An 18,837-nucleotide genomic window follows, 5' to 3' on the forward strand; every position below is an offset into this window, starting at 1 on the left:
ACCGAACCGCGCCGGGCTCAGGTGGGCTAATGCATGACACTTTCGGTCTCGGGCTGTGCGCGGGTCTGAAAGATTCTGACATCCGTCTCACTTACGTTCCCATTCGGCCATGCTGTCAATACAACCAACGGGCTGTTAAGCTACATGAATCACTCTTACCCCACAAGTGAGTACCAGTTTCACAGTCACGTGGTGTGACATCCGCATGTCAATACTGTGAATACCGGAAGGCGGTGGGTTGAAACACTGCGGACATACGACCCTGTCTCCCCAACCTGGGGGATGATGTCTGGCGCATTAATATCGAAGACGCTAATGATAGCCCGCAAGGGTTTGACTCAACCGCCGGTGGTACTGCGGGCCTGTGTGTCGGGCTGCATCCAGACACTGGATTAGCTGTCTGGGAGAAGTTTGCAACAACGTACCATTTTTTTCTGGTGAACATATTTTTTTGCCAACACAAGCAATTAGTATTAATCATACAGAACCACTTGAACAAAACAAAACATCATTTGATAGGTCCTGGCTTACAACGCGCCGGAGCGCAATGAGGCATACATCTCCTACAGCGAGGCGTCGATTAAAAATTGGCCAAACTATCAGAAGCACAACGTTTTCAGGGTGCCAGCTTAGTGACTACAATGTTAGTGTCACAGTAGGCTTTACTGACGTGCAAGATGACCTCGTACAGTTCGTTTCTCTGCTATGAACGGCACTTCGCATAAACGTCCAGGCCGACCACTTCTTTCGCGGAGAGAACATGTGAAGTAGCCTACAGCTTGTCTCCGCTGGTTGATGTAGCAGCATGAAAGTACTCTCCTATTCTTTTAATATGTATAAACCCGCAAAAAGTATTTTCGACATCGCGGAGAACCACGATTGCAGCTTCATGTACACAAAAAACGGCGAATCACGGATATACGTGTGGCTTTCGGTGAAATGTGTACGTAGTTTAAATTTCGCGGTCTTTCCACCTTCGCAGTGTCGCGCCGTTTGCCACAGGCGGCGTTGAGCAGTGCGGCCCCGCTGCTGCTCAGTGGCGCCGCCGGTTCACTGGATGGAGCCTATGGGCGAAACTATTTTGTTGTGGTCTTTTGAGGAAGCAATTGTACAATGCGGAGTTGTTGATTATCTGGCACCCATCGGACCTTGTCTAACCACTGGGTGCACAGATGCAATTATTCTTGAGATACGAAATAGGAAAGAATGCTTGATCTAACCGAAAAGGGACGCGCATATCTTTGTTGAATGGATATGTGTAATAGATGAAGATCAATGCTCACTGAACAAGGGAAATTATATTTTCTTTCTGAATTCCGAAAGTTACCTACGTTTTCATGCATACTTAAATATTGCCGTGTTAAACTATGTTACCACATTTATTTATTCAGGTGTGAGCATGTTCAACGCCACCACACTTGGCCTTTTTTTTCTCGAATTTCGCATGAATGTAGGAATAGTATTTCGTCTTCCCCATAACATATAAATTTTCACGACACCTGCTGCTTTCTTGCAAAGCAGCGTGGTGTCATCATTTAATGCCAGTACTATAGACGCTCCTAATTTCACGAAATGTAACGCTGCCACCTCTCGCGAAATTTCTGGACAGTAGTTATTACGCTTTGATTGAGAATGTCCATTTTGTGCGCTGGTACCCTTCACCAAGGCTGCACTGTGCGGTATGTATATCTGGTGCCTTCGAAAGAATGCTCACCATGTGAGCTCGTAGACTACTTCACCTTTTTTGACAAATACTCAAAACTCACTTTGCAACAGAGCCTGACGAGCAATTTCGTGCGCCACCGCTAAAATAATAGAGTACGTCGTCTCGCCCTTGTCTCGAAATATGGCACATGCGCCAATGTAGTACGCGGTATATTGGATCAAATAAACCACGAAATAGGCCATTCCTGTCTTTGGCCATACAGGTGCAATAACTTACGACTGACTCGAGCACCGACGCCAGAGGAACCACGCGACATGCGTACTTCGCCCTTGAGTCTAACGAATGAAGTGCAGCGTTCAATGGTCACTTGCATGCCTCGAACAATAGTCAACCGTCCAGCAGACAACAATCAGCGAAGGGCAAATGTTACGATGCTGGTCGCAGCTGTTGCACCTTGTCTAGTTCATCAACCCACTTCAGCCTTTCAGACGGTGTGCGTACTGGCAATGGTGGTTCTTGGCTAACCGGGTCTGCTGTCGGAGCCGCCAGCGTGGCGTTCGCGGCGGACGGAGAATCGCATAAAGGGCAAGGTATTGTCAGTGACAGTGGTGTCCCGGGAATCTGGGCCTGGGCTACTGAGCACAGTTTACAAGCCTGCCGAGATGACGCACTGGACGGTAGCTCTGACAGAATAGACTTGACCTCGGCTGTGACACGAGAACGTTGGCCACTCGCAGCAGCGCCGCAGGTCGTACCTTGCGACGAAGACTGTGTGATTGAAGATGGCACCTGAGCAGCTGAACATTGAGGCTGACCGGTGGCTGGAACATCGTAAAAATGAACTTTCGATGGTTCTTGTGTCACGGCGGTGGATACCAAACCTGGGGTGAGATGGGACTGGAAGTTCGGCCCAACATCCTGCACTTGGGCGCCCTGTGGTGGCTGAACACACGAAGAAGGTTGCGGCTGGTTGCTGGATGGAACGTACTGGACTTGTATACCTGGCGTCAGCTGTGTCAAGGGGGACATACTTCCGGAAAGTTGAAAATATTCGTTCACTGGAAGATTGTACATCTGAACGCCAGGTGGAATCTGTGCCACAGAGCCTATCGGTGCCATAGTCGTGCAAGATTGAGGCTGGCCGTTGACTATACCCACTGACATCTGAAGGCCTGACGATGATTGCGTTACAGGGGACGTCGCCTCGGCCTTTAAAGGCTGAGGCTGACTGCTCGCTGAAAGGTTGTAGATATGTGCATCCACAGGTGGTTGTGCCTGTGGCGACGTTGCCACAGCATTGGGTGTTGGAAGCTGGCCGGGTGTTGGAACTTGTCGCATCTGAACAGATGGCGGCGATTGCGTCTGAAGGGATGAAGCCGGCGCCATAAATGGCTGAAGTTGGCTGTTTGGAGGTTGGCTGCACATCTGCATGTGAAACGGTACCTGCGCTGTAGACGATGGAGCCACAGCCGCGGATGGATGATTTTGGGTACCTTCTACAAGGCCGTGCATCTGGACGCCCGACGGTACCTGTGTCGAACTGCTCGGCGATGCGGTTGTGGGTGGTTGAAGTTGGCCGCTCGGAGAAATATTACACATCTGGATTTCCCATGGTATTTGTGTGGGAGAGGGTGGTGGCACAGCCGTGGGTGCTTGTTGGGCGCTCGCCGTAATTCCTAACGTCTGCATTCCGGACGGCATCTGTGCCGGATTGGGCGGTGTCGTGGTTGTGGTCAGTTGAAGTTGGCTGCTCGAAGAGATATTGCACATCTGGATTTCCCATGGTGCTTGTGTCAGAAAGGGCGGTGACACAGACATGGCTTCTTGTTGCTGGGCGCTCGTCGTAATTCCTAACGTCTGGATACCCGACGGTGTCTGTGCCGAATTAGTCGGTGGCGTGCTTGTGTTTGGTTGAAGTTGGCCACTCGGAAGACTATTACACATCTGAATTTCCCATGGTACTTGCGTCAGAGAAAGAGGCGGCCCAGTCGTTAGTGGTTGTTGCTGGATGCTAGTCGTATTGCCGAACGTCTGGACTCCCGACGGCACCTGTGCCGAGTTGGGTGAAGGTGCGGTTGTGGGCTGTTGAAGTTGGCCGCTTGGAGGAATATTACACATCTGGATTCCCCATGGTGCTTGTGTCAGAACGGGCTGTGGCACCGCCGTAGATGGTTGTTGTTGGGAGCTCGTCGTATTGCCTAACGCCTGCATTCCAGAAGGTACCTGTGTCACAGGGCTTGGGGAAGTGGTTGCTGATGTTTGAGGTTGGTTGCTAGGTACAAGGTTGTACATCTGAACTCCTGGTGGTACTTGGGGCACAGAAGGCGCGGACGCAACCAGGTATTGTTGAGGCTGGCCGCTCACTACCTGTGGGTCCTGTCCTGCGGGCGATGGGGACACGGCACAAATCTGTAAGCCCAGTGGAGAGTGACAGTTTGCACACATCAGTGTGGGGATCACTGGCATCGCTGTGGCGTCTGTCTCAGAAATCGATCGCATTATCACGTCAGGCTCTGAGACCGAGGCCATTGTGACGTCAGATTCAGTCAAGGACGCCATGGAGACGTCCGGCTCTGTAATGGACACCATTTCTACATCGGGCTCTTCCACCGTAACCATGGCAACGTCCTGTTCTGTCAAGCTCATCATTGCCGCAGCTGCCTCGAAAGTCGACCCCGTGACGGCTTCCATAAAAGTCACGATGTCAGGCGTCTTGAAGCGTTTCCTCGCGACCTCGTCTTGTGGCACGCCTTTCCCTGCTGCGACAGAATCGATCACGGCACACGTCTGCACTTTGTTCGCCGCATTAGATGTGTCCGCGGCGCACTCCATCAAGGAGTTTTGACTATCACCCGGCTCGCTATTCACCGCGCTTGACGCATTAGCGCCGGTCTCTGCTTGGGTGCTGTGGTCATGTCCCGCCTCGCAGTTAACTATACATACGTTTGACGCTTTCTCGGAGGATGCTGTCTGGGTGCTCTGGTCACGTCGGGGCTCGCAGTCCACCTTGCCTGATGCCTTTGACATCTTCGGACGATGGCGCTTCCGGCGTCGTCGATGTAATCTGCGCCTCATCTTCAGTCCTTCTCTCGGCAATTTCGATTGCAGGAAGCTGCCCCACCGGCCCTTGCTGCAACTACTTCGAGGTTCCGAATTTCGCCCACTGTTTTCTAATCTGTGTGTGCGCCAGCCTGTCTGCAAAAAAGAAAAGTGACATGATCAATCTACTTTCGCGATGTCGTGTACAGACCATGCTGTCCGCGGGCAACAGCGATGTGCCTGCGAAGTCATAATTCCCCCCGCTGCACGATTCGTTAAGCCTACCTTATGTAGTAAAAAGTACAAGTGAGTTAACGCGTCACCGTACTGCTTTGGAATACCACCCTCTCCTTACAATTGGCGTATTGTCGTATTACGCTTGATAAACAATTATGCCTTTCTTGTTATTAGGTTAGTTTTGCGTTTTCTGTAAGGTTGTCATGTAGCATTGTAACATGATCACGTAACAGTCCCTTATCTACGCGCTTGAGACGTACCACTTAAAATATATTGTCACTGTACTGTATCTATTGCATATATATATATATATATATATATATATATATATATATATATATATATATATATATATATATATATATATATATATATATATATATATATATATATATATTATATATACCTTTTCGTTATTATTATTTATTTTAAATGCTCTTGCACATGCCCACTTTAGTTAGCCTGGTTATGTGCGTGCGTGTGTGAGTGCGTGTGTGTGTGTGTGTGTGTGTGTGTGTGCGTGTGTGTGCGTGTGTGTGTGCGCGTGTGTGCGTGTGTGTGTGCGTGTGTGTGCGTGTGTGTATGTGTGCGTGTGTGTGTGCGTACACACACACGCACACACACACACGCAAGAAGCAAGAAAAAACTTATATGCACAAATGAAAAACTTACATGCACAAACGTGCCCAGCCTGCAGCATGAAAAGAAAGCAATTACATCGACATTGAGTATCACAACACATGCTCCACAGCACTCAGTGCCTTGCCCTCAATAAACCTAGAAAAATGTGGCTGGGGTTCAATGCGGCTTGAACCTAATTAAACGAGCGAAAGCTTTCTTAAGCATGGTTAGACGTGGTTCTTCAGTGCTTCTTCCGGGCGAGATATGTCGGCAGGGTGCTCAGACTCAGCCTGGCGCCTGCGGCGAAGAGCTGACGCGCTCGCACCAGCGCGTGCTTCACCCATGGAGAGACTGAGCGACCAGGCGCCGCCGAAGCATCCAAATCCTCGCTATAGTCACCTGGCACACAGCGGCGACATGCTCGAGTGAGCATAGCTATGACGCCTCTCCGGAGCTGATCACGTGACGTGACTTCACACCTTCACATGGGCGCGCCGGTGGCTGAAGCTAAAACGAGCACCGATATTGACCTCGGTTGTTGTACCTCGATGAGTAGAGCTTCCACCCGAAAATCGAGGTGTTCTTTATGAACTTCGTAGCATAGTCAGATTTCGAACACTCTCAAGTTCCAGCGCTCGCCACAGAGGGCAAAAAATCAGGCCCCGCGCGTGCCAGCATGAAGCGCGCAAGTGGAACATACATTGATTTGTGTTTTTCTGCAAGGGGCACTCAACGCTCAACACGGCTAGATATTCGATGTACAAATGTTGCTGTAGCATGCGAAAAACTAAGTGACCATGTCATTTTTTTACGAAACGAGTAGGCAATTGCTTTTATTTGAGTTTCATTATCAATGTCTGTGCGTATTTATTACTTTACAGCTATTGAGACCCCGCTGACGTGCGATAAGCAGCAGTTCATCTGTATCGATTGCAATCCGGGTGACTTATTGATCCACATTGTACGGCGGCAATATTTGCAAAAGGGGGGATCATTTCCTTTGAGCAGCATCACGCAGCTTCGTTTTAAAGCCGTTTTGTTTTAATAATTACACCTCAGCCAGTTTATGCGTCCGACTTTCGATATCCACCTCCAAGAGAATGTGTTTAAGGCGGTGAATTTTATCAGCTGCCATGTTTCACTGGCATAGCAGCTGCACGGCTACTATCGTTAGTGGTCTGCCGCGTCTCGCCGCGTAATGACGTGTTGCTGGAAGTAATGCGCTGGCTGGCGTGAAAATTCATCGCTCGATCCAAGCCCACGCTGCTTGGACACTACCCACAAAAGCGGACTGACCTGGCAGGCTGTGGACGTCGGCACCGGCAAGTGAAAAAGCACTGCTTCGCATTTGCAATTTTGAATTTCCTTGCGTGCGAGGCGGACGAAGCAGATTCCTGTAGACATCCCTTAAAGTTGCAAATTAAGATATTTATATGATTATTCCTCCTCGAAGATAACTTAAATAAGGTTCTTAGTATTTTGCCCCGTTGCTGAAAATTTCCAACATGAATTACACCATACATGATAAATAGTTTGGCAGTTTCTGCATAAATTATGCAGCACGGTAATTTCATTGTGCATTAGTTGCAAATGTACTTCCGGTGATACATTTAGATTAATTCAATTTGAGACATTATATTATGGCTGTGTTTATTACTAACGTCTGAGAAAACCAATTCACATCTAATTGAGGCTCGACTAAGAACAGCACACATAAGGACACAACTGAAGGAAAAGCACACGCAGAACAATGTTCTGTGTGTGTGCTTGTCATGATGAGTTATGAGCACTGTTCTGAGTCAGACATTAATCGCAAGCTCAACCATACTTCCACCATAGAAACTGAGGCTTTCTTTTTTGTTCTTTCGACCGCAGCCTCCTCCAAGGCTTTGCTCATATTAGTTCACCTCTTTGGACTTTATTGTCTCTGCACGTACAAGTCAACACAGAATGTGCCACCACTGCAAGTAACACCAAGGGCCAGAATACTCACACGGTATGTTTCTAAACACTTCCCCTAGAACCGTGATGTGTTATATTATACTAACTTTTTCTCCAATTTTTTGGTTGTTTGTCATAGCTTCATCACTTCTCTTTTCAGGAAGACTGACAAAAGAGAGAATATTGGCCTGCAAGCTGCCCACGCCAAACTATGATGAGCTCAATGGTCCCCGTAATGACAACAACTCCTCTTGAACTTCGTGCCTCACCATGAACAGTTTTCAAGTTTATCAGATGGACGGGTGGGATCCCTATACAGAAAAGCAGAAGTCTACAGTTTTGTATGATACTGAGTAGGAACGCTAAAATTTAACATACACGCTTACATGCTTTTAAGATCATTTTATGACAAATGGAGAAGTAACATGTTGATTCCTGACTTGCTAAAATGATCAAAAGCGCTGAATGAAATTTTGAGAAAATGACAGCTCATGGTTACTGAATCCCTGGTCGCCACTTTTACTTGGTTCATGAACAGTTAGCATGAAATCAATAACTAGGCTAGCTCTGCGCAGTACGATAAGAGGTCCTAATAAAGGCAATTAGGCTTACAAGAAAACTATGAGCCGACGCGAGAAGTCAGATACTCAGCAATTTTTCCTTGCGTTTTCAACTTCTTCTCACGCAGTCCTATCCTGCGCACGCTTATTTTCCTTTTATACATCCTCCCGCCCCAAAGGGTTGTAGACCAACTCGAGTTTCTAGAGTTTCTGCGCTGGACTCCGAATGAACTTCCCATCTTGTATCCTGACTCGCAGACCCGCACTGGACCGTCTTGACCTCGAAAAAACTTCTGCTACCCGCCCAAGGGGCCAAATACATTTGGAAATGCTGGGCTGTTTGACGAGAACGGCGTCATCCACTTTTAGGTCACTAGTAGCAGCCGATGGGCAGCAATGCAGTGAACGCAGCTCGAGGAAGTACTCTTTTCTCCGCCGTATCCAATAGTGGTCAAGCAGTTTTTGACGTTGACGCCACTTCTTAGTCAAATCGTCCGTTGTTGCTTGCGTGCACCGAGTTTCATACTCCGGGCTGTGTTTTCCTGGAGCAGCAATCAATGAACGCCTGACCAGAAAGTGGGCTCGGCATATTGCTGAAGGTTCCGACGCGTCAGTATATGCGTTAGTCAAGGGTCGTGAATTGATCACCGCTCCAACTTCAAGCAGTACTGTCTCGGCATCTTTGCTATTCAGGTAGCTCTTTCCAACCACTTAGCGTAGGGAAGACTTTGTTGAGTGGATCAACCTCTCCTACCAACCTCCCCACCAGGGCGCTGCTGGCCCAATAAACGCCCGCTAGACGCGATGTTTGGCGAGGAAGGGCGCAAAACAAGAGCTTTTCATTACATCCCATGTGTCTCTTAGGCTCTGTGGTGCCTTCTTGAAGGCCACTGCGTTATAAGAGTACAGTGTCAACGGCACCCCTTTGCGAGCTAGAAATCTTCAGAACGCTAGGAAGAGGTTTCCGCTGTGAGCCCGCTCGTCAATTCCAGGTGTACCGCTCGGATGATGGCGCATGAATAGCAGAAAAGCCTTTTCAGGCGAGGACTGTCAGGGCTGTTTGTTTTATATGGAATGGTCCTGCATAGTCTAGTCCAACTACTTCAAAGAGTCTCGAAGAAACAAACCGATCGAGTGTCAGGGGAGCATACTGCACTTTTGTTGGATTCGCGCAATACCTCTTACACACAAAGCAGGCATTTATAACTCGTTTGGTTTGCTGCCGAACACTAATAATACAGAAACGCTGGTGAACTTGTACCATGGTGCCCGCAACCCCTCCATGCAATGTTCTACAATGCGCCTCGATGATTACCAACGTCGTGAAGCGGTGGTGTCCCGGTAAAATAATACGATGCTTCTCCATGTACGTGGTGCCCATTCGTTTTAGTCGACCTCCAAGTCGAAGCTGTTTCTCTGGTCGATGAAAGGTTGAAGACCTTTTATGACGAAGTGTTTATGAGCAGCATTTTCATGTAAAAGCCATTGTATGTCCACAAAGAAACCCTCTCGTCGGACACGACAAATTTAAAACGTTTCAGCGTTGATGAGCTCTTCAGCTGATATTGTCTTCGCACTCGCTGCTGGCTTTCTTCGACTTCGATTCACAAGCTAAGCAGTGATACGCAGTTCTTGCAGAACTTTGTGATATCAATTAGCATGTCCGCATGATGTTATGCCTGAAGAAGAACGCTTGGCAGGTCATACAATGGCTCGAAATCCCGGCCAGGTCTAGGAACTGCATCTGGTTCTTCAGGCCATGCTGATATCGGCTGTTCTAACCCTCTGGGACCATTCCACCAGATGCTGTTCTCCCTCATGGCTCTTGCAGATATTCCCCGAGTCAATGAGTCGGATGCATTGTGATCACCTGGACAGTGACCAGGCCAGTGGCGTCTAGTATCTCTGTCACTCTTTTTTTGACAAATTGGCCTAACTTGACATGCTGGCCCACGGATCCAGCTCAACACGATCATGGAGTCAGACCACAACCCACAGGGCAGAAGCCTTGAATTCCATGACGACCAGATATATTTCATTAGCTTTCCTCCTACGACTGCTGCCATGAGCTCTAGTCTCCGATGCATCAGAGCTTTTATCGGTGCTATTCGCGATTTGGCTGCTACGAGCGACGTGACTGTGTTGCCACGGATGTTTACTACCCTCAAATAGGCTCAAGCTGGCGGCAAAGGAGATACGAAGCTCAGCAGTCGCTATCTCCGTGTCTCGGCCAGCTCTTACACATCTTGAAATCGTCACAGAAGATAGTTGGATGACGTTTGCGCACCATTTTTTCCACTGGGTCTTTATCTCTTCCGGCAGCTCTTCATCTCATGGGCTCTTTAAGACCCATAAGCTCTGAAACAACAGCTTTGCAGTCATAGTAAACGGGAGGACTATGCCAAGCGGATCAAATATTCTAGCAACAGTTTTAATAGGGTGCGTTTCATGTGGCCTTGGACTTGATACATGTATTGGAACAGGAAATTTGCAGAGAATTTGAAGAGGTCATTCGCTGTGCCCCATTACATACATAAAACGGACGTTTTTTGTGCACCTTCTACATGTTCTTCGTTGCGATCAAACACTTCTTGTAGTACTTTGTCATTCGTTTTTCACTTACGGAGGGTCATGTCTACGTCTCTCATGATGGTCTTCGACCGCCTGTAGATGTCTAAAATTTCTTCTAAAATGTTTGCACCCACGAACAAATCATTGACATAAAAAGCTTTGTTCGGGATTGAAGCTAATGCCTTGTCTTCATCTCGTACGGTGTCTAAGTGATGATAGACAGTCGTCATTAGCAGAAACGCACTAGATGTTGACCCAAAGGGCACCCGAGTCATACGCCGTTCTACGATGCCATTGCTCTGGCTACCGGGGACTGTATCGAACCGAAGAAAGCGGAATGCATCTCGGTCAGGCTCTTGTATTTCGATTTGGAGAAACGTCCTTTCGACGTCCGAGCTAAAGGCTGTGGGGTACCAGCGAAAGCATATCATGACCTGCAACAGTTCTGGATGCAGATTTTCCCCCATTTCCAGGCAGCCATTAAGGGATGGGGCACTTTGTGCATACGACGAGGCGTCGAGCACTACTCTCAGCTTCGTAGTCAGTGATTCCTATCTTATCACTTCCTTATGAGGTATAAACAGCTCGTTAATTAGGAATGTTTTCGGACACTAAATCCGAGTGTCAGAGCAAAATATATTGCCTAATCACCATGTCGCATCACTGTAGCTGTTCGTCATGTACCGATAGCCTTTTAACCAGCTTTTGTAGGCGAGTGACAGCTGCATCACGGTAATCTCCGAGTAAATTGTTGCGCTTTTCTTTCCACGGTAGCGCAACGGTAGACCTGCCATCAAATTTACTGATCGTCTCGTGGAATCGCTCCAGAGACTTGTACGTGAATGAGTCGTTTTCGTCAGTGATACCTATCGCTTCGAGTTACCAAAGAGACTGCAAAATTTGCGATGTTTCTTCGTCGTCAGGAAGACTCTCCACTTGTAGCGCATAGACCATCAAGTTTGTACCGCGTTCGATTAATACTTGTATCGATTTGGTCCGTGGAGTGTCCATCCAAAGGTGGAATTTATTGCGACTAATCCTTGGATGTCTGTGCTGCGTTCCAGTTCTCCGGTCAATAATTTCTGGAGATGATCTGATCCGATGAGTAAAAAAAGTCCCGGTTCGGCATCTGGTCCAAGAAAACACCATTCTTCCGCAAAAAAAAGAACTTGCCGTTAAGCCACAGCTACCTCACAGAGTTGTCGATGGATTGTGCAGATAGTTCGTGGCAGATAAACGGTACCACGATTGCTTGCATAATGAAGAATTGAGCGTTGTGCTGGCTATGCAACGGAACTTCCTACGATTTTACGTTTTTCAGCACTTGACGGAGTCCCACTCTCAAACGTGTTGAAAGCGATTTTTGTCTACCCAACTATCTTCCGTCGTAACCTTATTGCAAGATCTTCTTTGGTAAATGACCGTTGACTACCACCATCCAAGATACCTCTGACGCATCCAGAATTAGCGTCGTGACTAGCCGAAGCACGGAACGTCTGAAGGTATACTACGTTGTCTGTCCTAGAAATAATGAACGATGACTCGTTACCTCGGAGTATTGCATTTGACGACAAAAATGCTGTCGTGCTGTTAGCGGATCTTGCTGTACTCTCTTGCTTCTTGTAGTTCGGGTCACTCATGGTGGATGCATGTCTCCCGTTAGAAAACGAACGAGTTAGCTTTAAATGACAAGACCTTGACTGATGACCTCGTGACATACGCCTGAAGCAATGTTGTCCTTAACTAGTTATTGCTTTTTCGCAGCCAGGGAAAGCTTAGCGTCCCAGATGCGTGTGCCATGCTTATTGGATTGGCAGAAGAAACACTCGCGTCTTGCCAAAGACGCATTATGTAGAACAGAAGCGGTGCTGCGGTCTCGTGACTTTTGATGTGCATCTTTTGAACGCATGCCGTCGGTGCGAAACACTATACTCCCGGCTTTTTAATTCAACCCTGACGAAGTTGAGCAGACCTTTCAGCTCGGCTTCTCAAGACGCAACCGCCATCGTTTGTGCCGAAACATTTCCTGGAGGGCTGACAATGGTAGGTTTCCTTAATGTCTCTTTCCGCTTCTCGCACCCAAAAGCAAGTACAATGCCACTTGGTAAAGCGTTGCGCATGACGTCTACCAGGATCGCCGAAAAATTAAGCGCTGGTATGTTCAATGCAGTCGGGCCACAAATATGCACTTACGCGGCATCGTACAACTTCCGGAGACCTCTTACATCGTTTTTCGACATGACGTGCGGAAGGTTTGCTAGGTTTCACAAATGATATTGTTCGACATTTCTTTCGGTCGCGGAACCTTTCCTTAAGAAGCTCGACGGCGTCCGCAGAACATGATTCTGTGATCGGTAAACCAGCGATCGACGCTACCGCCTCTCCCGCGAAGCAATTCCGCAAGTAGTAGAACTTGGTCGTGTGCGATAATGTCTTGTTGCGATGAACAGTTTTCTCAAACTGCCCCCAGGATCCTGACCATCGGTTAATGCGTCCCCTAAATGTGGGTATGTTGAACTTAGGCAATCGTAATCCCGAATGCGACGTTGCCGTGTTAGTTGACGCCGGATTAGGTTCAGCAGAAAGTGTGGGTTGCGGCTCACTTTAAAGCCATTCCAAAGCGGCGATCTGACAACGCACTTCGCCCAGCATGCCTATGGCCAGATCGTCGTAATCTGCTGCGCTATATTCTGCTTCAAGCTCGTGATCGCGAACGTGCTGTTCAATAGCGGCATTAAGATTTGAAAGGTCGAGATTGCTGAACCTCAGGCTGCCGAGAAAACCTGTGAGCTTGGCGATGTCGGCGATCGAGTCGTTGAGCAGCACTCAGGCCGCCTGCAGCAGCTTGGTGTTCTGGGCACGCCAAGCTGCCCACTTGGTCTTGAGGCGGTCCATCAGCGAAACTCTTCAGCTGTGAGTAAGCAGGCGTCCGGCTTCCACGGCGATGCTCGGCGAAGCGTTCCTCGGTCTGTCGACGCTCACCACCCGCGGCCCGAAGTATAGTGGATTAGAAAGCCCTGCTAGTCGTGCACAGAAACGAAGCGTTCCGCACGGAGTGTTCGGAAGCATAAATATAAGAAAACTATGAGCCGACGCCAGGAGTCTTGTTCTTGTTCCCTAGTGGAATGGCGCAACCTACTCTGGGGGATCGGCCATGCATCGTGTGGCGAAGGAACTGCTGCGAATGTTTTTTTTTTTTATAAGTTAGTGCGAAATAAAATAAGCATACGTATCTTGCAGTTGGGATTTACAGGTATGAATAATCATTTATCATTTGTGCATTTTGTGAACATTATAAGAATTTTGAAGAATTCTAACATACAATTCGTTTTGTATCACGCAGAAAGATGCAGAGGGCTTCACAAACGTGCCTGTGGCTGTAACCCAGTACGGTAGCCCCAAAGGAAAGAGTTACAGGAAGAGTCAAATTCAAACCAATCTTTTGGAAGGGTTCTTCTAAAAAACCTTTCCCTTGAATAATGAAACGGCGGCATGTCAAAAAGAAGTGTTCCAGAGATTCTCTCTCATTTGCATAAAGGGCACAAGGCCGATATAGCCAGACCAGACCTGTGGAGGTAAAAGTTCAGTGGGAGGACTCGGCACCGTAGTCTTGTAATCATTACTTCAATTTTTCTATAAGAGCACCATTCGTTGTTCCAAGGAAAACTGAGATGCGGGAAATCAGAGAACTCGGACAACGAACTAGCTGCGTTTTCCACTTCCTCTTCTTCTCACCGAGTTCTAACCTGCGGAAGTTTATTCTTCTTTTTCTACAAAGCTCACACAACCGGCCTACTCCACGTTTCACAAACATATGACAAATCACTAAAGAGAATTTCTCTTTCCCTTCCAACAGCAGATCACAAACCTGAGCAGAGCGCGTTACCTCACAATTTTTTGAAATATTCTCTGCTGTAAAAAGGTTCACATCCTTAAGGATGTTGTCTTGTCGCAATGGTAACACCTTTACCATTATGACCTTGCAAAAATTTAGACAGGCCGACAAGGAAGCTCTAATTAAACGAGCGATGACAAAAGACGTAGTGGAAAACCATGTACTAATTCTGACAGCCTTGGGCTCACAGAAATATCCGACAGAAGAGTTTCATATCTCTCCCTCACGAAGCTCCGAAACGATGCACTGCCTGTGAAACTGGCGCAGCACATCACCACTACCGGCCCACCTGTCATCGCGCGGCCACGCAGGCTCGCTGTACGGAGGTTGGAAGTCGCCCGCCATGAGTTCGAATATATCCTTCAGATCGGCGTTATTCGCCCTTCCTCCAGCAATTGGTATTCACCTTTCCATCTAGTTCCAAAGCAGGACAATGGCTACTGGCGGCCTTGTGATGATTACCGAGCTTTGAATGCCGTCGCTACTCCGGATCAATATCACCTTCCCACATACACGACTTCAGCGCTCGTCTCGCAGGAACGAAAACATGGCACATTGATTCGATGAGCGCGTACCACCAAATTCTTGCCAAACCCAGCGGCATTCCGAAGACAGGAATCATTACTCAATTTCGCCTATTTAAGTTTGTCTTCTGTGTGCCTTACGATTTGAAGAATGCGACGCAAACTTTTCAAATGTTCATGGACGAGGTTACGCGAAGACTCCCGTTCATTTCCGTCTGCCTTGAAGACGTTCTCTTTGCAAGTCGCACAGACGAAGAGCACAAAGCGCACCTTCGCCTTCTATTTCAGCGACTGGGATGAACACGGCTTGGTCTTAAAGCCCTAGAAATGCATTTTCGGAATTGAATTCCCTGGATTTTCTCGGCCATCGCATTTCACCCCAAGGCATCGAGCCGATGAAATCACGGGTGCGGGCAATCGAGGACGTCACCTTTCAAACCTCCTTCCGAAAGTTGAGCGAGTTTCTGGGGCTCATAAATTTTCGCAGGTGCTTCATGCCATCCTGTGCACAATTTCTTCAGCCGCTTCCCAACCTGCTGCGTCGCGGCTACAAAAAAACGTCTACCTTCCACTGGTTCTCGGAGCATGAACACTATTTCCAGGAAGCCAAAACGTGGTTAGCCACTGCAGTGTTGCTGATTCACCAGTTGCCTGACGTGCCAGCTCGCCTTATGGTAGATGCATCGACAACGGCAGTGGATGCAGTACTGCAGTAGCACGACGGCATAGACTACAGACCGCTGGGCTTCTCAAATCAATTCAAACCCACAGAAGCTCGCTACAGCACTTTTGGGAGGATAGATGTTGGCCCACTACTGCGCCGTCAAGCATTTCCGTTTTTTTTTTCTTGAAGCCTGTAGCTTCTACATTCTGACTGACCACAGGCCATTAACCCTCGTTTTCAAGCATAACAGTTCCTTGTACTCAGAGCGTGAGCTTCGTCAACTTTCCTTTATCTCCCAATTTTCAACGGACATCTGCCATATCTCAGGGACCGAAAATTAGGCAGCTGACGCACTGTCGCGGATAGACGCTGTGCCTTCTGGCCCTGCGGATTTCCAATCTCTAGCCTCCGCCCAGCAAACCGACCCTGGGCTTCGCCAATAGCGGGGAAAATGCTCGTCGCTCCAGCTTGCGGAGGTGCCGCTTGCCTACACAACAACATTGCTCACGTGCGAGACATCGCAGGCAGCTCCTCGCCCGTTCGTGCCCTATCAGTTTCGGCGGCCAATATTCGATTCACTGCACGGGTGAAGCCATCCCGGCATCAGAGCGACACAGAAGTTTATCACAGACCACTTCCTCTGGACAGGGATCAACAAAGATCTTTAGACTTGGTAGAGCCCCTTCCGCCCTACCAAGGTTTCAAGTACCTACTCACGTGTGTCAACCGGTACTCAAGGTGACCTGATGCGACACCTCTACAAGACATCACGGCCGAAACAGTGGTGGAAGCATTTGTTGCTACGTGGGTGTCGCGGTGCGGTTGCCTTTTGCGCATAACTGCTGACCGAAGCCGGCAATTCTAAAGCTCCCTTTTTTCTGCCCCGGCGAGACTTCTCGGCATGCGCCTTCATAAGAGGGCATCGAGCTGCTGTGCTGGAGGGCAAGGGTACGAAACAGACCACCTTAATTACGTTTTTATCTATTTGTTTATTTTATTTCTAATGACAATTCTCACTAGTAAACTAGTAACTAGCGACTAAACTAGATGTAGCTAGTTAACTATTGACATCTAGTGTGTCAAGTTAACGATTTATAAAGTGCCAGAAAGTGGCAAACGGCTAAGTGGGGGCAAGAGCCAAAGAAAGGCTATCGCTTTAATATACCAACTGCAGACTTCGTACATGCTCGGAAACTACTGCCGCCTTGCAGCATTCTTGCCGGCGTCGGCGTCAAGAATAAATGGAATCTGACATTACTTCAAGCAGGAGTACCCAGCTGGCGAGCTTATCAGATCGTTCGAGCGGGAAAAGCCAGCAGATGCTTAAATTTGCCTTAGCACGGAATGTTTAATGTGCTACAGGGATCTGAAGAACACGTTGCCTGTACATATTTCACAAGCTTGCCCTGCCCCATCTATAGTTGCAATTGCACGTGGCGGCGAAAAGAATCTAGAGGCCAAGCACTTCTGCCCAGAGCAATATTTTCCGCCTTGTGTTTGTGCGTGCTTGTGAGACAGTAAGAGGGAGGGATCGCATAAATTGATGTGGGATGTTGAATTATCAAGGTTAGTGTGAGTGAGAATGTACTAACCTGGGCGACCGAACCAACAGTAGTGCGCTAGCCTCGGAAAGACATAGCAGCTTGTTGCGGAGAACGAACGCCGATGTACACCTTTCGGCTCACCTGTTTTGATCAGTGCCGTTCATGGAACGAGCACTCCGGCGTGGGCAGCCCCATGCTTGAGCGGAGGCGCCGACGGACCGGGCATGGAGTTGCCACGGTGCGTGGCACTGCCGTGCCACCGCTGCGAATGGCTGCTGCCACGTTGTTGCAGTTGCTGCTCGTCAATTATGGCAAGCACCCACTATGCGGGTTAGGATAAGAACCGGGCCCTACAATGATATAACAAAGCATAGTGCGTCCAAATGCAGCAAATGTTATCTTCATATAGAGAAACATAGCTCGGCCGACTGGCTCACAGTTGCGATGACTCGTACTCCCTCCACACAAGTTTCACAGGCTTGAGACGGAGCTTTTGTAAGTGACGAAGGCTGTGAATGAACATTAGTGTATCTGAACGGAAGTCAATGACGGCGTGTTTGAGTAGAGGTGAGTGTGAACAGCAGTGGGTGCCAGTGAGCTCGAAAAGGCGTATCACCGTGATTGACTAAAGCGAATGTGATTGGATGTGAGTGTAAATGTGAGTGAGTGCTGTTCAGTGAGCGTTGATGCGAGTATGAGCGTGAGTGGGTGCCGGTATGTGTATGTATGTATGTATGTATGTATGTATGTATGTATGTATGTATGTATGTATGTATGTATGTATGTATGTATGTATGTATGTATGTATGTATGTAATAATAATTAAATAGGCGGTTTTAAGAGCCAAAACCAGTTTTTGATTATGAGGCACGCCGTAGTGGATGACTCCGGAAATTTCGACCACCTTAGAACCCCTGGGGTTCTTTAACGTGCACCTAAATCTAAGTACACGGGTGTTCTCGCATTTCGCCCCCATCGAAATGCGGCCGCCGTGGCCGGGATTCTATGTATGTATGTATGTATGTATGTATGTATGTATGTATGTATGTATGTATGTATGTATGTATGTATGTATGTATGTATGTATGTATGTATGTATGTATGTATGTATGTATGTATGTATGTATGTATGTATGTATGTATGCGACCATTAACGTGAATCGGTGGCAATGTGAGTGAGTGTCGGTTGAGAGTGCACAGGAATGCGAGTGAGCGCAGGTGCGCACAAGAATAATAGAATTGCACCGCCAAACTAAAGCATGCTATCAAAACGACGGCACGGCATGACCATGATCAGAGCTTCCGAGCTAGATATCGTTCCTGCCACGGGTGCCTGTGGACCAAAGTACATTAGTGGGGATATTCCCGCTGCTTAAAGAGACCCTGAACTACCTTTCATCTAAGTAGACAAATGCATTGAAGTTAAATTAGACTTTTTGGCAAGGTATTTCTGAAATAAAGTACCTGAATCCGTTCAGCAGAAGCAAACATGCCGTTGGCGGTCGGCACTTCCGCTTCATCTTCAACGACTTGCACTGCGAAGGCTACGGGGGAGCGGGGTGTGCTCACAGCGCT

General features: G+C 48.1%; 1 protein-coding gene across 2 annotated transcripts; it reads right to left on the reverse strand.

Moving 5' to 3' along the window:
- Positions 1 to 1,360: 1,360 nt before the first annotated feature.
- On the reverse strand, positions 1,361 to 17,555 carry LOC139048068 (uncharacterized). Of its 2 annotated transcripts, XM_070522462.1 has the most exons (3): positions 17,404 to 17,555; positions 5,615 to 5,633; positions 1,361 to 4,861 (listed from the first exon to the last, which is right to left on the reverse strand). In XM_070522462.1, exons 1-3 carry the CDS (start codon positions 17,424 to 17,426, stop codon positions 2,093 to 2,095), a joined length of 2,811 nt encoding a protein of 936 aa, XP_070378563.1. In that variant the 5' UTR covers positions 17,427 to 17,555; the 3' UTR covers positions 1,361 to 2,092. The 2 variants fall into 2 exon arrangements, with proteins under 2 accessions (XP_070378563.1, XP_070378564.1); XM_070522463.1 differs by lacking the exon at positions 5,615 to 5,633 and having other exon boundaries at positions 17,404 to 17,553.
- Positions 17,556 to 18,837: the final 1,282 nt, after the last annotated feature.

The sequence above is a fragment of the Dermacentor albipictus genome, chromosome 7 (genome assembly GCF_038994185.2).
Source record: "Dermacentor albipictus isolate Rhodes 1998 colony chromosome 7, USDA_Dalb.pri_finalv2, whole genome shotgun sequence".
In the NCBI taxonomy this organism is placed as follows: domain Eukaryota; kingdom Metazoa; phylum Arthropoda; class Arachnida; order Ixodida; family Ixodidae; genus Dermacentor; species Dermacentor albipictus.

What these genes read in the sequence shown, in the direction of transcription:
- LOC139048068 (XM_070522462.1), bottom strand. Translation starts at nt 17,426, where the DNA reads ATGAACGGCACTGATCAAAACAG.